Source organism: Syngnathus acus, chromosome 10 (genome assembly GCF_901709675.1).
Source record: "Syngnathus acus chromosome 10, fSynAcu1.2, whole genome shotgun sequence".
Classification (NCBI taxonomy): Eukaryota; Metazoa; Chordata; class Actinopteri; order Syngnathiformes; family Syngnathidae; genus Syngnathus; species Syngnathus acus.
The window spans coordinates 10,366,927-10,381,015 of NC_051095.1; the positions used below are offsets into that span (position 1 = coordinate 10,366,927).

A 14,089-nucleotide genomic window follows, 5' to 3' on the forward strand; every position below is an offset into this window, starting at 1 on the left:
GTCCAATCAGGTGTCACTTGAGTCAATGCGTTGAGACTTGCGTCCAAGTTGCATCGGCGTCTAATTGGCTGAGCGTTTCAGGTTGTTCTCGACTTTCCAGTAGGTGGTGTTTGAGTTGTGTCACGTAAGTACGTACTATTTTCGTCTTTACATGTGTAATTTTTTTTTGCCAAACCCTTTTGTTTCGTTATAAATTTAACTCCACGCTTTATGCTGCAAAGTGTTTGTTTTATACAGTGAAAGAAAAGTCATTCATATGATTGGCCCAGACGCAATAGTACAGTACGACTGAAGTAATGCGAGAATATTGAGAGGTCAACAGGACGTCGTAACTTTTGAGCAGTACGATTCAAAAATAAATTGTGCTTAACTGTTATTATTTATGATACCCACCAATAACTGTAATCACTGGAAATTATCAAGTTATCCGCCTTCCTGAATCAGCATAGTCTCTTCAGGAAATGCGTCCCAGACTTGTTTACCAGGGAACACCTAAGCAGGGAAAAATGAACTATATTTATGAGATTTTCGCTTCTAAGGTACTTTATCTGAACTGTCTTTCGATTTTTGTCATCAGGTCAATCATTTACTATCCAGCAGCACAATCACACACGGAAGTTTCTTTTTTTTGGCAAGAACTGTGTGTAAAACCTCACCTCACGTTTTTGTCCAAATCATTGATCAAGATTCTAATGTCTTTAGGTTGAGTTAAAATGTGTTGTGAATTTTATTTAGTTGCCAACTATTTTAATATTTTAATTACAGGTAAAGCGTTTGCATAAGTGAAAATAACTTTTTGTCTGAATAATATAAACTTGATAAGTGTATATTTAAAATGCCTCCCACCTCTAATTCAACTGTACAGGAATGTAGTCATGTTTGTGACATGTTTATTCCCATTCCTCACATGATTAAGCAGCGTTTTGTGTAATCAATTGCCCCTACACAGTGTCACAAAAAAAAACAGCTATTTTATCCACATTTAATTGTTTTATATGAGTTGAACATTCATGAAAGTTGTTTTGAACAATTCCACAAATTTTACAATTTTATCATGGATTGTGTGTTCACATTTCAGCTGACTCTTATTTCAGTAATAAGAAACCATGGCAGCAACTAAAGATGCTGGTTCTCTGGAGAAGTCTGAGGACACTATGGACGCCTTCAAACTATTTTCAAAAAGGTACCTATGGCACACTGATTCTCTGCTTACAAATAACCACGTCATAGAACACCAGATGTAAAGCTAAACTACACTGAAAGTTTAGACCTTTTATAGGGTCTAAATATTTTACAGTGCAGGTAAATAAATCAAGCAATTCAATAATATTTGGAGGTCACCCTTTTTTAATTCAATGGGGTGATTCATTCCAATTTTTAAAAACTATTAAATTAAAACATTAATTATTGACATTTATCTTGTAACTGTCACGTGTTGCTGCGCTTGTGTAATTATATGTGTATTAAAAAGCTGTCAAACGCTCAACGTAATTGTGTGCCAATGGTTGAGGTTTTTTTCCATTGATGGGAAAACCAGCTGCCATACTGAGTCACCTGTCTGACAAAATCTTTCAATGGGTTCATTGAGCTGCCAAATCATGTTAAAGGGAACATTTGAGTTTTAAGCTGTTTAGCAGGTTTCCCAACCTCATCTTTATCATCTCTAATGTTGTTCATGATTCCAACTGTGGATCTTTTTCAGGACGAATCCATCGAATGGCAGTAATAAAGCTGAGGAAACAGACTCTGTTCCCATCAGCAAAGTGTCAGCCCACAACCCATATCAGTACAAGATGGACTACCCAAACATGGGAATCTGCCTGATTATCAACAATAAGAACTTCGACAAAAGCACAAGTAAATACGCCCATTAAAGCAGTCTTGTACGCGGCTGTCTAATTCAGTTCATACCCACTTTGACGAATGCTTTGTGAATCATGGTTCAACATTTTTTACGCCCCCCCCCAAGCTGTCAGTCAGGCCTGTTTTCCACTATAGGCGTGAAGCGGTGAAAAGGAAATTGTCACATACACTGTGCCTACAGTATGTCTGCTTAGTTAATCATGCGGGCCAAACCTGATTAGGAAAAAATATGTTTGAATCTCCAAATTCTCACCAAAATATTTCTCTTTATTCCCTGTTGTAAGTAAGTCCTGCAGTTTTTCAATGGACTTTATTTCTACTTGTGTATCTTCTTCCCAGGGATGAGCACTCGTAACGGGACCGATGTCGACGCCGCTTTTGCCATGAAAACTTTTAAGGAACTGGGTTACACCATTAAAGTGGCCACTGATCAGACTGTAAAGCAGATGATGAGTCTCCTGTTAAGTGGTAATTGATTTTATTCTTTCTGTTATTGCGTTGATATTATTATCAGTGTAACTCTAACGTGCGTTTGGAATATTGATTGTCTAGAAACAGATAATTGCTGTTTAAAAAATAAATAATAGGTAGGAATTAATGCTGGTTAGTTAATGTCACTCTGTTGTTTCTTTGTGTCTGTTTCTGCAGTATCCCAAGAGGACCACAGCTGCAATGCATCATTTGTGTGCGTGTTGCTAAGTCATGGTGAAGAGGGTGTGATTTTTGGAACTGATGGATTTGAAATGCTTGAAAATTTGACAAAACCTTTCAAAGGACATCGTTGCAAGACTCTGGTGGGAAAACCAAAGCTCTTCTTTATACAGGTTAGTAAACATTCTGGGCCTTATAGCCATTCTAGACTCAACTGCTAACCATTTTAGTTTTGATGTTTTCTATGGGATCATATCATTTTGGACAAGGGAGACATTTCCTGTAATTTTCCACAGAACTGGTTGATCAAAATGTGGAGTAGGAGGGGGGCACGGTGCTCAGGCGGCACTTCCAACAGGGAGGCTAACCATGCTCAAAAATTTAATACACATTGATCACTTTGATGGTTGCTACATGTTATTATGATTCTCCTAAGCAACATATGCTCGAGTAGAGGTGTGAAAACATGGATGAGAAAATGAGCACAGGGGAACATCAAACGCAGGCCGGTAAGGGAGGAACATGCCGCTGCTTCTGATATTAATTTCAGAAAGACGTGTACAATGGCTTGCTTCTCTCAAGTGGAGAAAATCAAAGCGGTAATTCAGATTTTATGAAGCGTGCATCCCCTCTACTGACCATAGAGAAGAATTACATTTTCAATTTGTCTGTTGGCCAGAGAAATTTTACATTTAAAAAAGGGTTCTATCAAGATTTAAAAAAAAATTAATTGATAGCACTAGATTTTGTTGCTCACCACTTGATTTGTAAAATAGCCACTCAAATGGGTTGGAGACGTGAGTAAAGTGACAAAGTTGCTTAATTGGTAGCAGTCAGTATAACAAAAGCTGTAGATCATACAATGTATGCCCCAACCCCACCAGTGTAATTCTGAAAGCGTATCCCTAAACTCATTATGGACCATTTTATTTTATTTTATTTGAATTGAGTCATTTTGAAAGAACAAACATCTTTCAGGCATGCCGTGGCTCGGAACTGGATGGGGGGACGGGCCTCCAAGCCGACAGTGTTGAGGAGCAAACATCGGAGAGGATTCCTGTGGAGGCCGACTTCTTGTATGCCTATTCCACAGCTCCAGGTAACCAGCAATAAGATTTTCCATAGGAATTTTCTGACTCGGCTGTGAAAACACATCACGCATCAATTAAATACTAAAGTACTAACAATACTAAAAATACTACTAACAATGACCCGACAGGCTACTACTCTTGGAGGAACACGCAAAACGGTTCCTGGTTCATGCAGGCATTGTGCGAGATGTTGCAGCGATTCAAAGGCGAGTTGGAACTGATGCAGATCATGACTCGGGTCAACTACAAGGTGGCAACGCACTTCGAATCCAACTCCTGCCTTCCCGGCTTCACTGGCAAGAAGCAGATTCCCTGCATTGTCTCCATGTTAACCAAAGACCTTTACTTCCCTAAATAAACCGATCGTGACAGTGTAGCACAATCAACGTGCTTCTACATTTCATTTTAAACTATTCGGTTGTAGTAATGTTTTTACTTACATTTCCATTTTACTTGCTTTTTGGTGTTTTGAACATTTCACAACACCGTTTTAAAGATTTAGGAGTACTGACAGTACATTAAGTCATGGGGGTGGGGACAATGTCTAAGTTGTGAAAAAAAATAAAATTAAACACTTTTTTAACTTCTGGGTGTATCTAAGAAGAGACTTTGCCGTTTGCACACTAAAGTGTTGCATTGTTAACGGACACCATAACGTATTCTTTAATTGCATTTATTTAGATTGGGAAACCTGCCAGTTGAAAATTAGATTTGTGATTTCCCAGACAAATCGGGCGGCATGTACTCCAAAAATAAAAACATGGAAAAATAATTGAATACCGATTGATTGTTGATTATTTGTGATTTTATTAATTTTGTGTGCATGACTTGATTTCATTCATATACTGTCTATGTTTAGCATGAAATATGGAAATTAAACGAGGGGGGGTAACGTAAACTTCAGAAGCAACATTGGTTTGAATATACTGGTTGAATTAGCGCGCTGAATTTAACTGTTCAAAAATAGGATCTTAGTACAACTTTCGTTTCCTGCATACTGAAAGCAGAGCAAAGCTGCATAGCGCCGAGAGCGGCAGCAATGAAGGAAGTGAAAATGAAAATCCAGCACAAAGATCGTCTGTGCACATCAGACGACGCATCTGGCAGAACATTTTGAGCTTTTATTTTGAATTCATAAAGACGCTTGAGCAGCTTTATTTTAATGCCTCTCGATTCAATACGCATCACAGCGCTTTGTTTCACTACATGAAAATCGCATTGTGTGCCAAGTCATAAACGTAAACGAGCAAAGTGGGCCATCTTCCATCGAAATCTTTTAAGGGCCACACACTTCCGCGTTGGCGTGCGGGGAAGTAGGAGGGGGATTTCCATCTAATGTTGCCCCCGCTACCCCAGCTAACCTTGTTTTGCTTTCGTTCTGGACCAGAAACACAATCGAACAACGCTCTCACTTTCCCTTTTTTTGCCAAAGCACCTATGTCCTTTGAAAAAAATCCCCACGCCACGCCAGTGTTGCATGTTATTCTGAAACAAGCACCCCGAACTCGACAGGTAACACAATTTCCGCATATTATCACCACTGCTGCTGCTACCTTTGACTTTTTGACAGACTTCTCTTGCGTGCTGCTCGACGGATCGTTGCTCGTCTTGTAAGCGAAAGTGCTCCTTTTACGCTCGCGTTGTTTGCGTGGACTGGCTTTTATTTTCACTTTTGGCTCAGCTTGTTTGCCTCTGGCCATGAGTGACTGATATTGGTTAAGGGCATAAGCGGCTGTGGTGTTGTCATAGACTTCCAAAAAATACGCTCATGGCTGTCATTGTAGATTTTGTGAAATGTGCATTTTCTAAGTAACGTTTTGCAGAGTTTAACTGTGTTTCTCGGGAATATGAAGCGCGTTTATAGTGAAGTGTGAATAGTTTTCGGAACTTTTGCACTGTTGTATTTATTTAATCTGCACTTTTGCACCACTTATGCAACACGTAAATGTACCATATTGTGCAATCTACCAACACGGTTCAAATAAGCGTAAACGTTAGAGAATGGTTCAACCATAATTGTATCGATCTTAAGTACTTTCATTGAAACGTGAACTACTATAGATTTTTCAGATCTGTGACTTTTAAAGACACTTAATGTACAACATGCACTGGTGTGTATGATAGTGTTTCACCTTGTTCGACCCGTTCAGTTGGCATGCTGTGCCACTAAATGGGAGTGCCACTGGCTTATCTGGCCTGGCGGACTGTGATCAGATCGCATTGCAACTTAACATTGTTTTTGTTTTTAAAAATCAAACGAAATGCGCTTGGGGTTAAACTTCATGATTGTTCTTTTCATATATATTCATAATTAGATCTTAAATATGACAATGCATTTGCATACTTTGCACAAATATGTTCCATATGCCTCCAATATGTGCAGTAGTGCATGTGTATATATCTCTGCTCAGATACCACAATGCCTGTAGATAGAATGAGGATGCGGCCGTGGCTGGAGGAACAGATCAACTCCTGCCAGATACCAGGCCTCAAATGGGTGAACGAAGTAAGTACCGGTACTTTCACTGACACTGACTTCTGTAAAGATATAGTTTACTTGATGCTATATATTGAAGTGACTAATGATTTTCGGAAACGTTTGAATTGGATTTTTTCTGACATCTTGCAATTTCAATTTGATTCATGATTTTCTTCATACCACACTGCAATACAATAGGTATTATTGACTATCTACTACTACAGTAACATTTACAAACATGACAGAAAATGTTTATCTTACCATCAAAACCTTAAAAGCTATATGACTTGAATAATGCAAGCACAGTAAAGAGTGTGAGGGATTCTGTCATTTTTTCAAGGTTTTGAAAATGGTTAGGCTTTTGATTTGATTTGTAAAACACAGCTTTGATGAACACAAAATCACATTATCTGAAATGATGATTTTGATCATAAATCAACAAATCATTTAGCGCTGTTTTACATTGTAAATACACTGGGAAAAAAACCTTGGTGATGGTGCTTTGTCTAGGAAAAAAGGATCTTCCAGATCCCTTGGATGCACGCTGCTCGTCACGGCTGGGACTTGGAGAAAGATGCTCCTCTCTTCATGCGCTGGGCCATACATACTGGTAAACACGCTGGCTTTATTTTTGTCAGTACTGAAAATTAAATCTGGTACAAAACTAAATTCATGTCTGAGTCAAATAACATTGTGATCACTTCAAAATGGAAATGGAGGCAGAGATTTACGCAAATTTAAATACGATTCATTTATCAAATAAGATACCTATATTTACCGATATTTTATTGCCCTTTTTGGAGGTGGGATCCTCAAATGAAGCTGCTTTCATCCTTCTCAAGTCATACAAGTTCAACAAAATAACAAATTTAGGAGAGCTGCACAGTACCTAGGGGGAATAAAAGTTTTAATGTAATGAGGGAGTAGCAGGAGAAAAAAATAATATACAATGCTCATTTGTTGTAAAGCGTCATGTTCAGTTGGTGCCATGTGTTATGTCTCATCTGCGTACGTGAAGGTAAATACCAGCCAGGAAAAGACAAACCAGACCCAAAGACCTGGAAGGCAAATTTCCGCTGTGCGATGAACAGCCTGCCTGATATCGAGGAGGTGAAGGATAAAAGCAACAAAAAGGGAACAAATGCCTTCAGAGTCTACAAGATGCTGTCATCTTCAGAGAGAAGTCTAAGGAAAGGTAAACCTTGCTGCTGGTCATCAATGACTTGGCGTACCTTTTTTTAAAAACATTTTTTAAATGTGTAACCACGTACTCCTAAAACAGTCGTTCGAAAAGGTTCAAAGTGGATTTCTGTGCAATGTTCGAGATTTACCTTTCTAAAAATCTGGTCTCATTCAGAATTGAAGTCCTACGATACATCTCACTCTTTCACTGTAATTTTATTTGTGTACTCAGGAAAGGATATGATATTTCCTTGATATATCTGAAAGGTGTTTTCCTCTGCGTATGCATGTAGGAAAGAAGAGGACCAACAAAGAGAGTAGGCCCAAAGGAAATAAAGAGGTAGATAAACACAGACATGCAAAGCACAGCATTGTCAAGACAGCACTGTATTTTTGGTTTGCACACAACACAAATGACCAAAACACACAATTACCCTATGTTTTGCTACCAATAGGGATAGCACTGCTAAGGAAGTGCAGCATCCGTTTCCTGTCAGAATGTGCTTATCTGGAACTGTAGTTTATATGTGACGACATGCTTGTTTAGTGATCGTTGTTCAATGTTATTAGGTCACTGCTGTAAGATTGCCGTACAGTTTCACATTGGACGACTTGCTGTTAAGTTCCTTAAAATGTTGTAGGCACACTGGCAAAGTTTCTCAGTTCCACTTATTGTGGATTTTTTTTGGTCTTGAACATTAATAACAAATACTTGATGCGCAAGTCGATAGTTAAGTTTCTGATGATACCTTTTCTAGGCATCCTATTGATATGGTTGATGATATTCAGACATTGCCTTGGATTCAAGCGTTTAAAACATTTTTCTTGTGTCTCGGTCATCCATCACTATGACGCTGACACAGTTGAGTCGACTGTATCGGTGTGAGTTCCGATACTGACTCCCTGTCTTTATCTTCACCTCCTTTCCCCCACTCTGTCTCTCAGGTATCGTCTCCATCTTTTGATAGGACACCTCTTCTCTTTCATGCTGTACAAGTTGTTGACTTCAAACAGGAATCGCAGGATGCGGAAGAGCCACCCATTACAACCAAAGGTGCCATAACAGCGCTTTAAAATTTTCTCACGTTGTACTGTAGTCCATATCACATTCTGAATACTTGTAAATAGGGATGGGCGAGTACCGATATTAGCCTTATTCCAAGGTATCTGTCCTCGCGATGGCAGTTGATATCGGTATCGGCCGCCATCTTGTGGTCATTTTACAAACAGGAACTAGAAATTTGCAACTAGAACATAGTCATTAATTTCATGTAATTTTAAGGAAAATTGCTATATAGAATAAATAGTCATAATAATAATCTTCAATATTATTTAAGATTATCTGTCATTTATTTTTGGGGGGCATTATATGTACATAATACTCGTGGTATCGGCACGTGGTATCGGTAACGGTGACTATTCTAGATTTGAACTAATACTGGTATCGGTCTGAAAAAAAGTGGTATCAAACATCCCCCGCTTGTAAGTTGCAGAGGTTTTAATAGTTTTAACAGTTTTAATATGAAAAGTAAAATTGAACAAAGGGAATTCAGCATGTTTGCTTTTCAGGAAGAGTCATACTGTTGTCCTCTGTGTTCATGTGCAGATATTCCTGATGAAGATCACGTGATTTCAAGCGAGCTCTTACCATTTGTCTGTCAGACAATTGAAGTGAAAACAGAGAATGAAGAGGAGACTGTGAGCTCCTCCCACTTGTACCCTTTTCAAATTTCTCCAGTGTCTTCTTACGACGGTGAGAACGCACACCAGCACGTCACATTTCACCTCATTTGTGGGACCGTTACAAGGAGATTAGTGGCACGGAATAAACTTTCTAAAATCTTAACTGAAATTGAGCAACAATTCAACTGCATAGCGTTGCCAATCTTCTACAGCGGAATAGCCGAAGCTAGCAATCATCTTATTTCCATAGAGGCAGATGTTTGAAGCTTTAAATGTTGACAAGGAGAAGTACAGTTGATGTGACTAACCGGTTCAACCCCCAGTAAGCAGTTCTTCACAAATGCCTTAAAAAGAAGCACAGTCAAAAGTGAACTGTACCATAGCTGAATTGTTGACAGAAGTTGCGTAACTCTGTGACATAATCAGTTAGCAGATTGGTAGTCATTCACAAGTACAGTATCGCTGCCGGTCTTGTTTCCTTATTCTTCTTGTATTTATAAAGCTTCAACAAGACAAGCTTGAGACAGATAATGTGGTTCATTTTTGGTTTGGATTATTGTTGTTTATTTGAACACGAGGGCAAATGATACAATTATGTAATTCATCCTTAATGTCAGCACAGTATAGCATTCGTCTTATCTTATCTAAAGCTGGGAACAGAGCGCCTAAACTTGTGAAACAGACCATATCGGTTTAACAGTGGTTTAGTGTTCTCAGCTTGGGGTAATAAGCCAAGTGTGAAATTAAAATTTTGTGACATCCTAAATTATGCGGTTTCTTGAAGCTCAATTTACTGTTCTTCCTGAACTGAATTTCTGCATTGACTTTCTCTACTTGACACCGAAGGTTGTGGTGGCAGGTGTCTTCTTCTTGCTTTTCTGACCAGTCATCCAAGGCACAGCTGAGTCTATCACTCGGCAGCAGTTATCGATCCGCTGTGTTTGATAGGCGGGGGAGGGGTGACGAGATGGGCTTTGAATCAATATCATATGTGTAGCTGTACTTGTCAGGGTTCAGGTTGTGTCTCTTTTTCTCCATTCCCAGTGCACAGTTCAAAATGCGCCGTTTGCTATGTGCAAGTTTTAAATTAGTTCCTTTACAGGTAGCGATACAGAAAGCGACATTGAGGACACCCAACAGGTGAGTCTACTCTTCGACAAATGCAAACACACACACGCACACACACACACACACACACACACACACACGGGGGATGACCTTGTCCAGGAACTCTTGTTATCAAACATTAACAGTCTTCCGTTATAGTCCAGTGTACTTGCATCGAACGAAACAGAGAGGCATGCACACACTAATTAAATTGCCTGAAAGTATTCCTGCCCCCAAAATAAACAGTGACATTATACTAACTAATTTCCAAGTTTAATGAAATTATAATGTACAAAAACAGGCTTGATTTATGACCTCTGTTTATAGCCTCTGAATGTTTATGTCCTGTTGACAATTTAAAATGATCAAACTTTCAACACGGGTGTTTGGTTTCAAGCCCAGTTTCATCACATACGTACATAAGTCAGACATGCCCACCAGCCACCACGCATATGTATTTTTATTTACGAGCACTTTGAGCATACTTGTAATTTCCTGTCTTTTCCTGTGACTCACAGAGTGTCAATCCAGCCTGGAGGCGGGATCACAGCAGGTCAGTTCTTAAGGTCTCCCCCTCCTCCCTCCCTGGCATGGCCACCTTCGTTAGAGGAAGCAAACCCCGGTGCAGAATAACCACCACGCGAGACCCCAACCCCCTCATCAGCTATCACAGCGACGGCTGGCCAACGCCCTACAGCCAGAACTCTCTTACATCTTCCATACCCAGCCACACTCACGAGATGCGGGCCAGCGTCATTAGGAAAACCTCAGATGTCACCTCCTCCTAACATCACCGCGACAAGTCCCTCGTTTTATTTAAGTCAGACGTGACCGTGCAGGGATTGGGCCACCACTTGACTTGTCCATTTATCGTCGAGCATATTGACTCAATTTTGATTCACCGCTGGTATTTGTCTTCTGCCACGCTCTGCAAATGCGCTGCCGACAATTCAAGGCAGTACTCGGGCATTTTTGGTTTACGTGTGTAGTTGCTTGGAAGCGTGTCTTTAACGTAGAAGGTGGCTGAAGTCGGGTGCATTCATTATAAATAATTGCCCGTGTATTCATTATTGCGAAACATTATGAATGCCATTCTTTATTGCAGAATTTCCCACACTTTGAGCCAAATTAGAAAAATATTTCTCAAACTCAGTGAATCTGCAACCTGTTTTAGGTCCCAACCCTAAATTTGGGATAGGCTATTGGACTATGATGTATCAGAACGACAGTAACATACTATGCACTTACCGAATCATGACTTGTCCAATTTAAATTCAGTGTGACTCAAGCCTTTGCATCATAAACATTGTTAAGAGTTTAGAAGAACAGACTCTAGAGAAGAGTGATTTAAAACAGTCGTTGGGTGACTGTAAGCAGCACCACAACAAACGTGTTTGACCGGCTTGTATTCATTCCTCCAGTTCATACTTGCCATAAGATGTGCCTGAGTCTAGATTGATACCATTTCGTGAAATGTGTTTAGTGTCAAAAATATACTTCAGTGATTTATTAAGTGTTCTTGCACCATTAATATCCTTTCAGTACAGCATTTGCGCCATGGTAACCCCTCGAAGAAATCATGTCCTAAGAATTACCAAGCAAACTGACTCTGAATTTGCTCTTTAGTAATTGTACCAATTACTATATTGTACACGTAAAACTAACTGGTGTAAACTCAATTTAAAATATATCTATGCAAAGCACTGTGCTCTTATTAAAACTGAAAGTACATTAAGAAGTCGTTTAATGGCCACTATGAGCAGGAGCAAACATTACTGCATGCAGAAGCTGTTATGTGAACACCTAACTGTTGTTTTAAGATATACTTGAAACATTGTGAAGCCTGTTTTAATTTTTACTTCTTGTGAAGGAAATTTATTAGTTTTATTAATTAATAAAAAAACAAAAACTCATTTTGTTTAAAAGTACATCAAAATATTGTGTGAATGATGAGAGATGCTGTTTGTAGAAAGCGTAAAATACCAATATAATTATTTCAGGGAATATAATGAGATTTAATTTGTCACAGCTTTTTATCTTGCTAGCCAGAGTCCATGCTTTAAGACTGGGGAAATTTTCTTCTTTAATTGCTTCAATGTATGCATCGGACTGTCTCGGGAAATTTTCCCCATAACGCACAAACAGATGAACCGACAGACTCACTGACACTCTTCTTGCTGACAAATCTCACATGTGCTCGCAAGCCGCTTCAGCACTTTATATTCTGTTTCTGTGTGTTGTCATTATGTGCCTTCAACACTGTGTGTGGCCTCAAGCCTTGTGTGCTTTAGCCTCCAATGAATGACACGTGCGGGTTAGAGCATGGCAGGAATAAAAAAAAAACCATTGTAAATAGTCCTCACCTAGTTGCTCAGGTCACAATGGAAGAAATCCTCAAATGGAGGATCCTCAGGGCTTCAATGTAACCATGCACCGTAATCAGTGAAGGTTTGTGTAGACTTGAAAGTCAGTGATGCTTTCTTGAAGATGGAACCAGAAGTATTTCGAGCGTTTTTAATTAGACGTAAAAATTGAGAGCATCCGTGCCCGCGCCCATGCTATGCCTCCACCATATTCTGTGTTCTTTTCCATGCAGTTGCCGTCAGTCTGACCGTTGCAAAGAATCTTAGTGGCAAACTAGTTTGCAGCTTGTTGTCAACACACAGTATTTACGTTCATGAAAACATCTCTTTATTTTATACTTCTCCAGAATAATCATAACTGTGTTGATTTCTTCTTAAAAGAAAGAATCCTGCGAACATCCATTTGTTGTCCAGCTATCTGTTTTATGGAACTTGCCCTCATTAGGGGGGTGACATGGAACCTACACTGTAAATAATAATAATAATAATTTGGGTAAAAAAAAATTACATTTTTAACTTGGGTACATCGTATTGGACTCACAACTATACCAAATGGTAAAAAACATCAATTCGGAATCTTCTATTCTTTGAACCAAGCCCCAAAACCAATTAATCCTGAATGGAAGCACAGACCGTGTAAGCAACATGATTCTTTTATGCAAGTCTTTTGTTGTTGGTTTTAGTTCAATTTTAAGTTTCTAAATCTTGTTTCCACTGCTTTTGTCAGCATTTTCCCCCATCCTTTTCTGGTATTTCTCTTCGCTGGTTTACCCACCACTGGCACATGTGACGAATATTGAAAGGACCAAATTGGACTATTGATATTTATTGAACGAACCAATTGTACAACCATTCAGTAAATGTGAAAAAGGGCTAGTGTGTCCATCCATATATTAGGTACACCCAGGTTAAATGAATGCCGTATAATTCAAGAGCCTTTAACATCTTTTAAATGTCCTGCCTTGGCGGAATTAAAAGTATTCATTTATGTATTTTTTAGTTTGTGTTCATAAAGGGGTGTGTGTTGTTAGGACTGTCACACACACTGTGAATTCAATTGCCTTTGTTTTATTGGGATGACATTGGCAACAGAGTTCATCAGTTGACCTTTAGTCACAATGCAATACGCACAACAGTGAGCTTGGATTGTCTGCTGTAAAAACAATTATAAAGAAGTTGTGTATCATACAATGTCACAAATAAATAGTATATTGGATATAAGTGATGGATGTGTTTCACCCATAAAGAACAATTTTTAGTGTGAACAACTGGGCTGTGTGCTGAGTTTTTACCCTGCTGGTGATATCGTGAAGTGCTGTGTAAATCTGAATAAAGACTCTTTTGTATTTTTTATGTTGTTCCCAGGCCTTTCATCTTTACAATGTCAAACTGATTGCTGAGTTTATCTTTTGTGCTCATAAAGGTCAGAGTCCACTTTTATATGGCTTCAAAATCTTCAAGACTACTGGAGCCAGGGCTGTGTTACATTGTGGGGAGAAAAAAGATACACGCTGCGCCAAGGTTTACAAGTTTGTAAGTGTACAGTTTGGACTTAGCAAGACTGATAATGTGTTTGTGCAGAGAATGTCCCACCCCATCACCTATAGATGACTTTGCATATTTGCAGGTTCCTTCAGTTGGGCCAGAAACGAACACCGTCTGCTGTCTCG

At 39.1% G+C, this 14,089-nt stretch overlaps 2 protein-coding genes and 1 long non-coding RNA gene across 9 annotated transcripts; 2 read left to right on the forward strand and 1 right to left on the reverse strand.

Moving 5' to 3' along the window:
• Positions 1 to 20: 20 nt before the first annotated feature.
• LOC119128644 (caspase-3-like) lies at positions 21 to 4,158 on the forward strand. 4 transcript variants are annotated; one of them, XM_037261220.1, is made up of 7 exons: positions 21 to 128; positions 1,079 to 1,183; positions 1,703 to 1,857; positions 2,203 to 2,331; positions 2,512 to 2,687; positions 3,493 to 3,613; positions 3,734 to 4,158. In XM_037261220.1, exons 2-7 carry the CDS (start codon positions 1,107 to 1,109, stop codon positions 3,961 to 3,963), a joined length of 888 nt encoding a protein of 295 aa, XP_037117115.1. In that variant the 5' UTR covers positions 21 to 128; positions 1,079 to 1,106; the 3' UTR covers positions 3,964 to 4,158. The 4 variants fall into 4 exon arrangements, with proteins under 4 accessions (XP_037117115.1, XP_037117116.1, XP_037117119.1 ...); XM_037261221.1 differs by having other exon boundaries at positions 21 to 124; XM_037261224.1 differs by having other exon boundaries at positions 31 to 124; positions 1,095 to 1,183.
• Positions 3,426 to 5,323, reverse strand: LOC119128645. Its single transcript, XR_005099056.1, has 2 exons — positions 5,159 to 5,323; positions 3,426 to 3,655 (listed from the first exon to the last, which is right to left on the reverse strand). It is a non-coding gene; the product is annotated as an uncharacterized LOC119128645 (long non-coding RNA).
• LOC119128641 (interferon regulatory factor 2-like) lies at positions 4,909 to 13,772 on the forward strand. 4 transcript variants are annotated; one of them, XM_037261214.1, is made up of 10 exons: positions 4,916 to 5,117; positions 6,017 to 6,111; positions 6,595 to 6,694; positions 7,103 to 7,279; positions 7,560 to 7,605; positions 8,101 to 8,128; positions 8,212 to 8,320; positions 8,873 to 9,019; positions 10,052 to 10,089; positions 10,575 to 13,772. In XM_037261214.1, the coding sequence occupies exons 2-10, from the start codon at positions 6,025 to 6,027 to the stop codon at positions 10,842 to 10,844; spliced, it is 1,002 nt and encodes a 333-aa protein (XP_037117109.1). In that variant the 5' UTR covers positions 4,916 to 5,117; positions 6,017 to 6,024; the 3' UTR covers positions 10,845 to 13,772. The 4 variants fall into 4 exon arrangements, with proteins under 4 accessions (XP_037117112.1, XP_037117109.1, XP_037117111.1 ...); XM_037261215.1 differs by having other exon boundaries at positions 5,104 to 5,215; XM_037261216.1 differs by lacking the exon at positions 8,101 to 8,128 and having other exon boundaries at positions 4,918 to 5,117; positions 7,560 to 7,606.
• Positions 13,773 to 14,089: the final 317 nt, after the last annotated feature.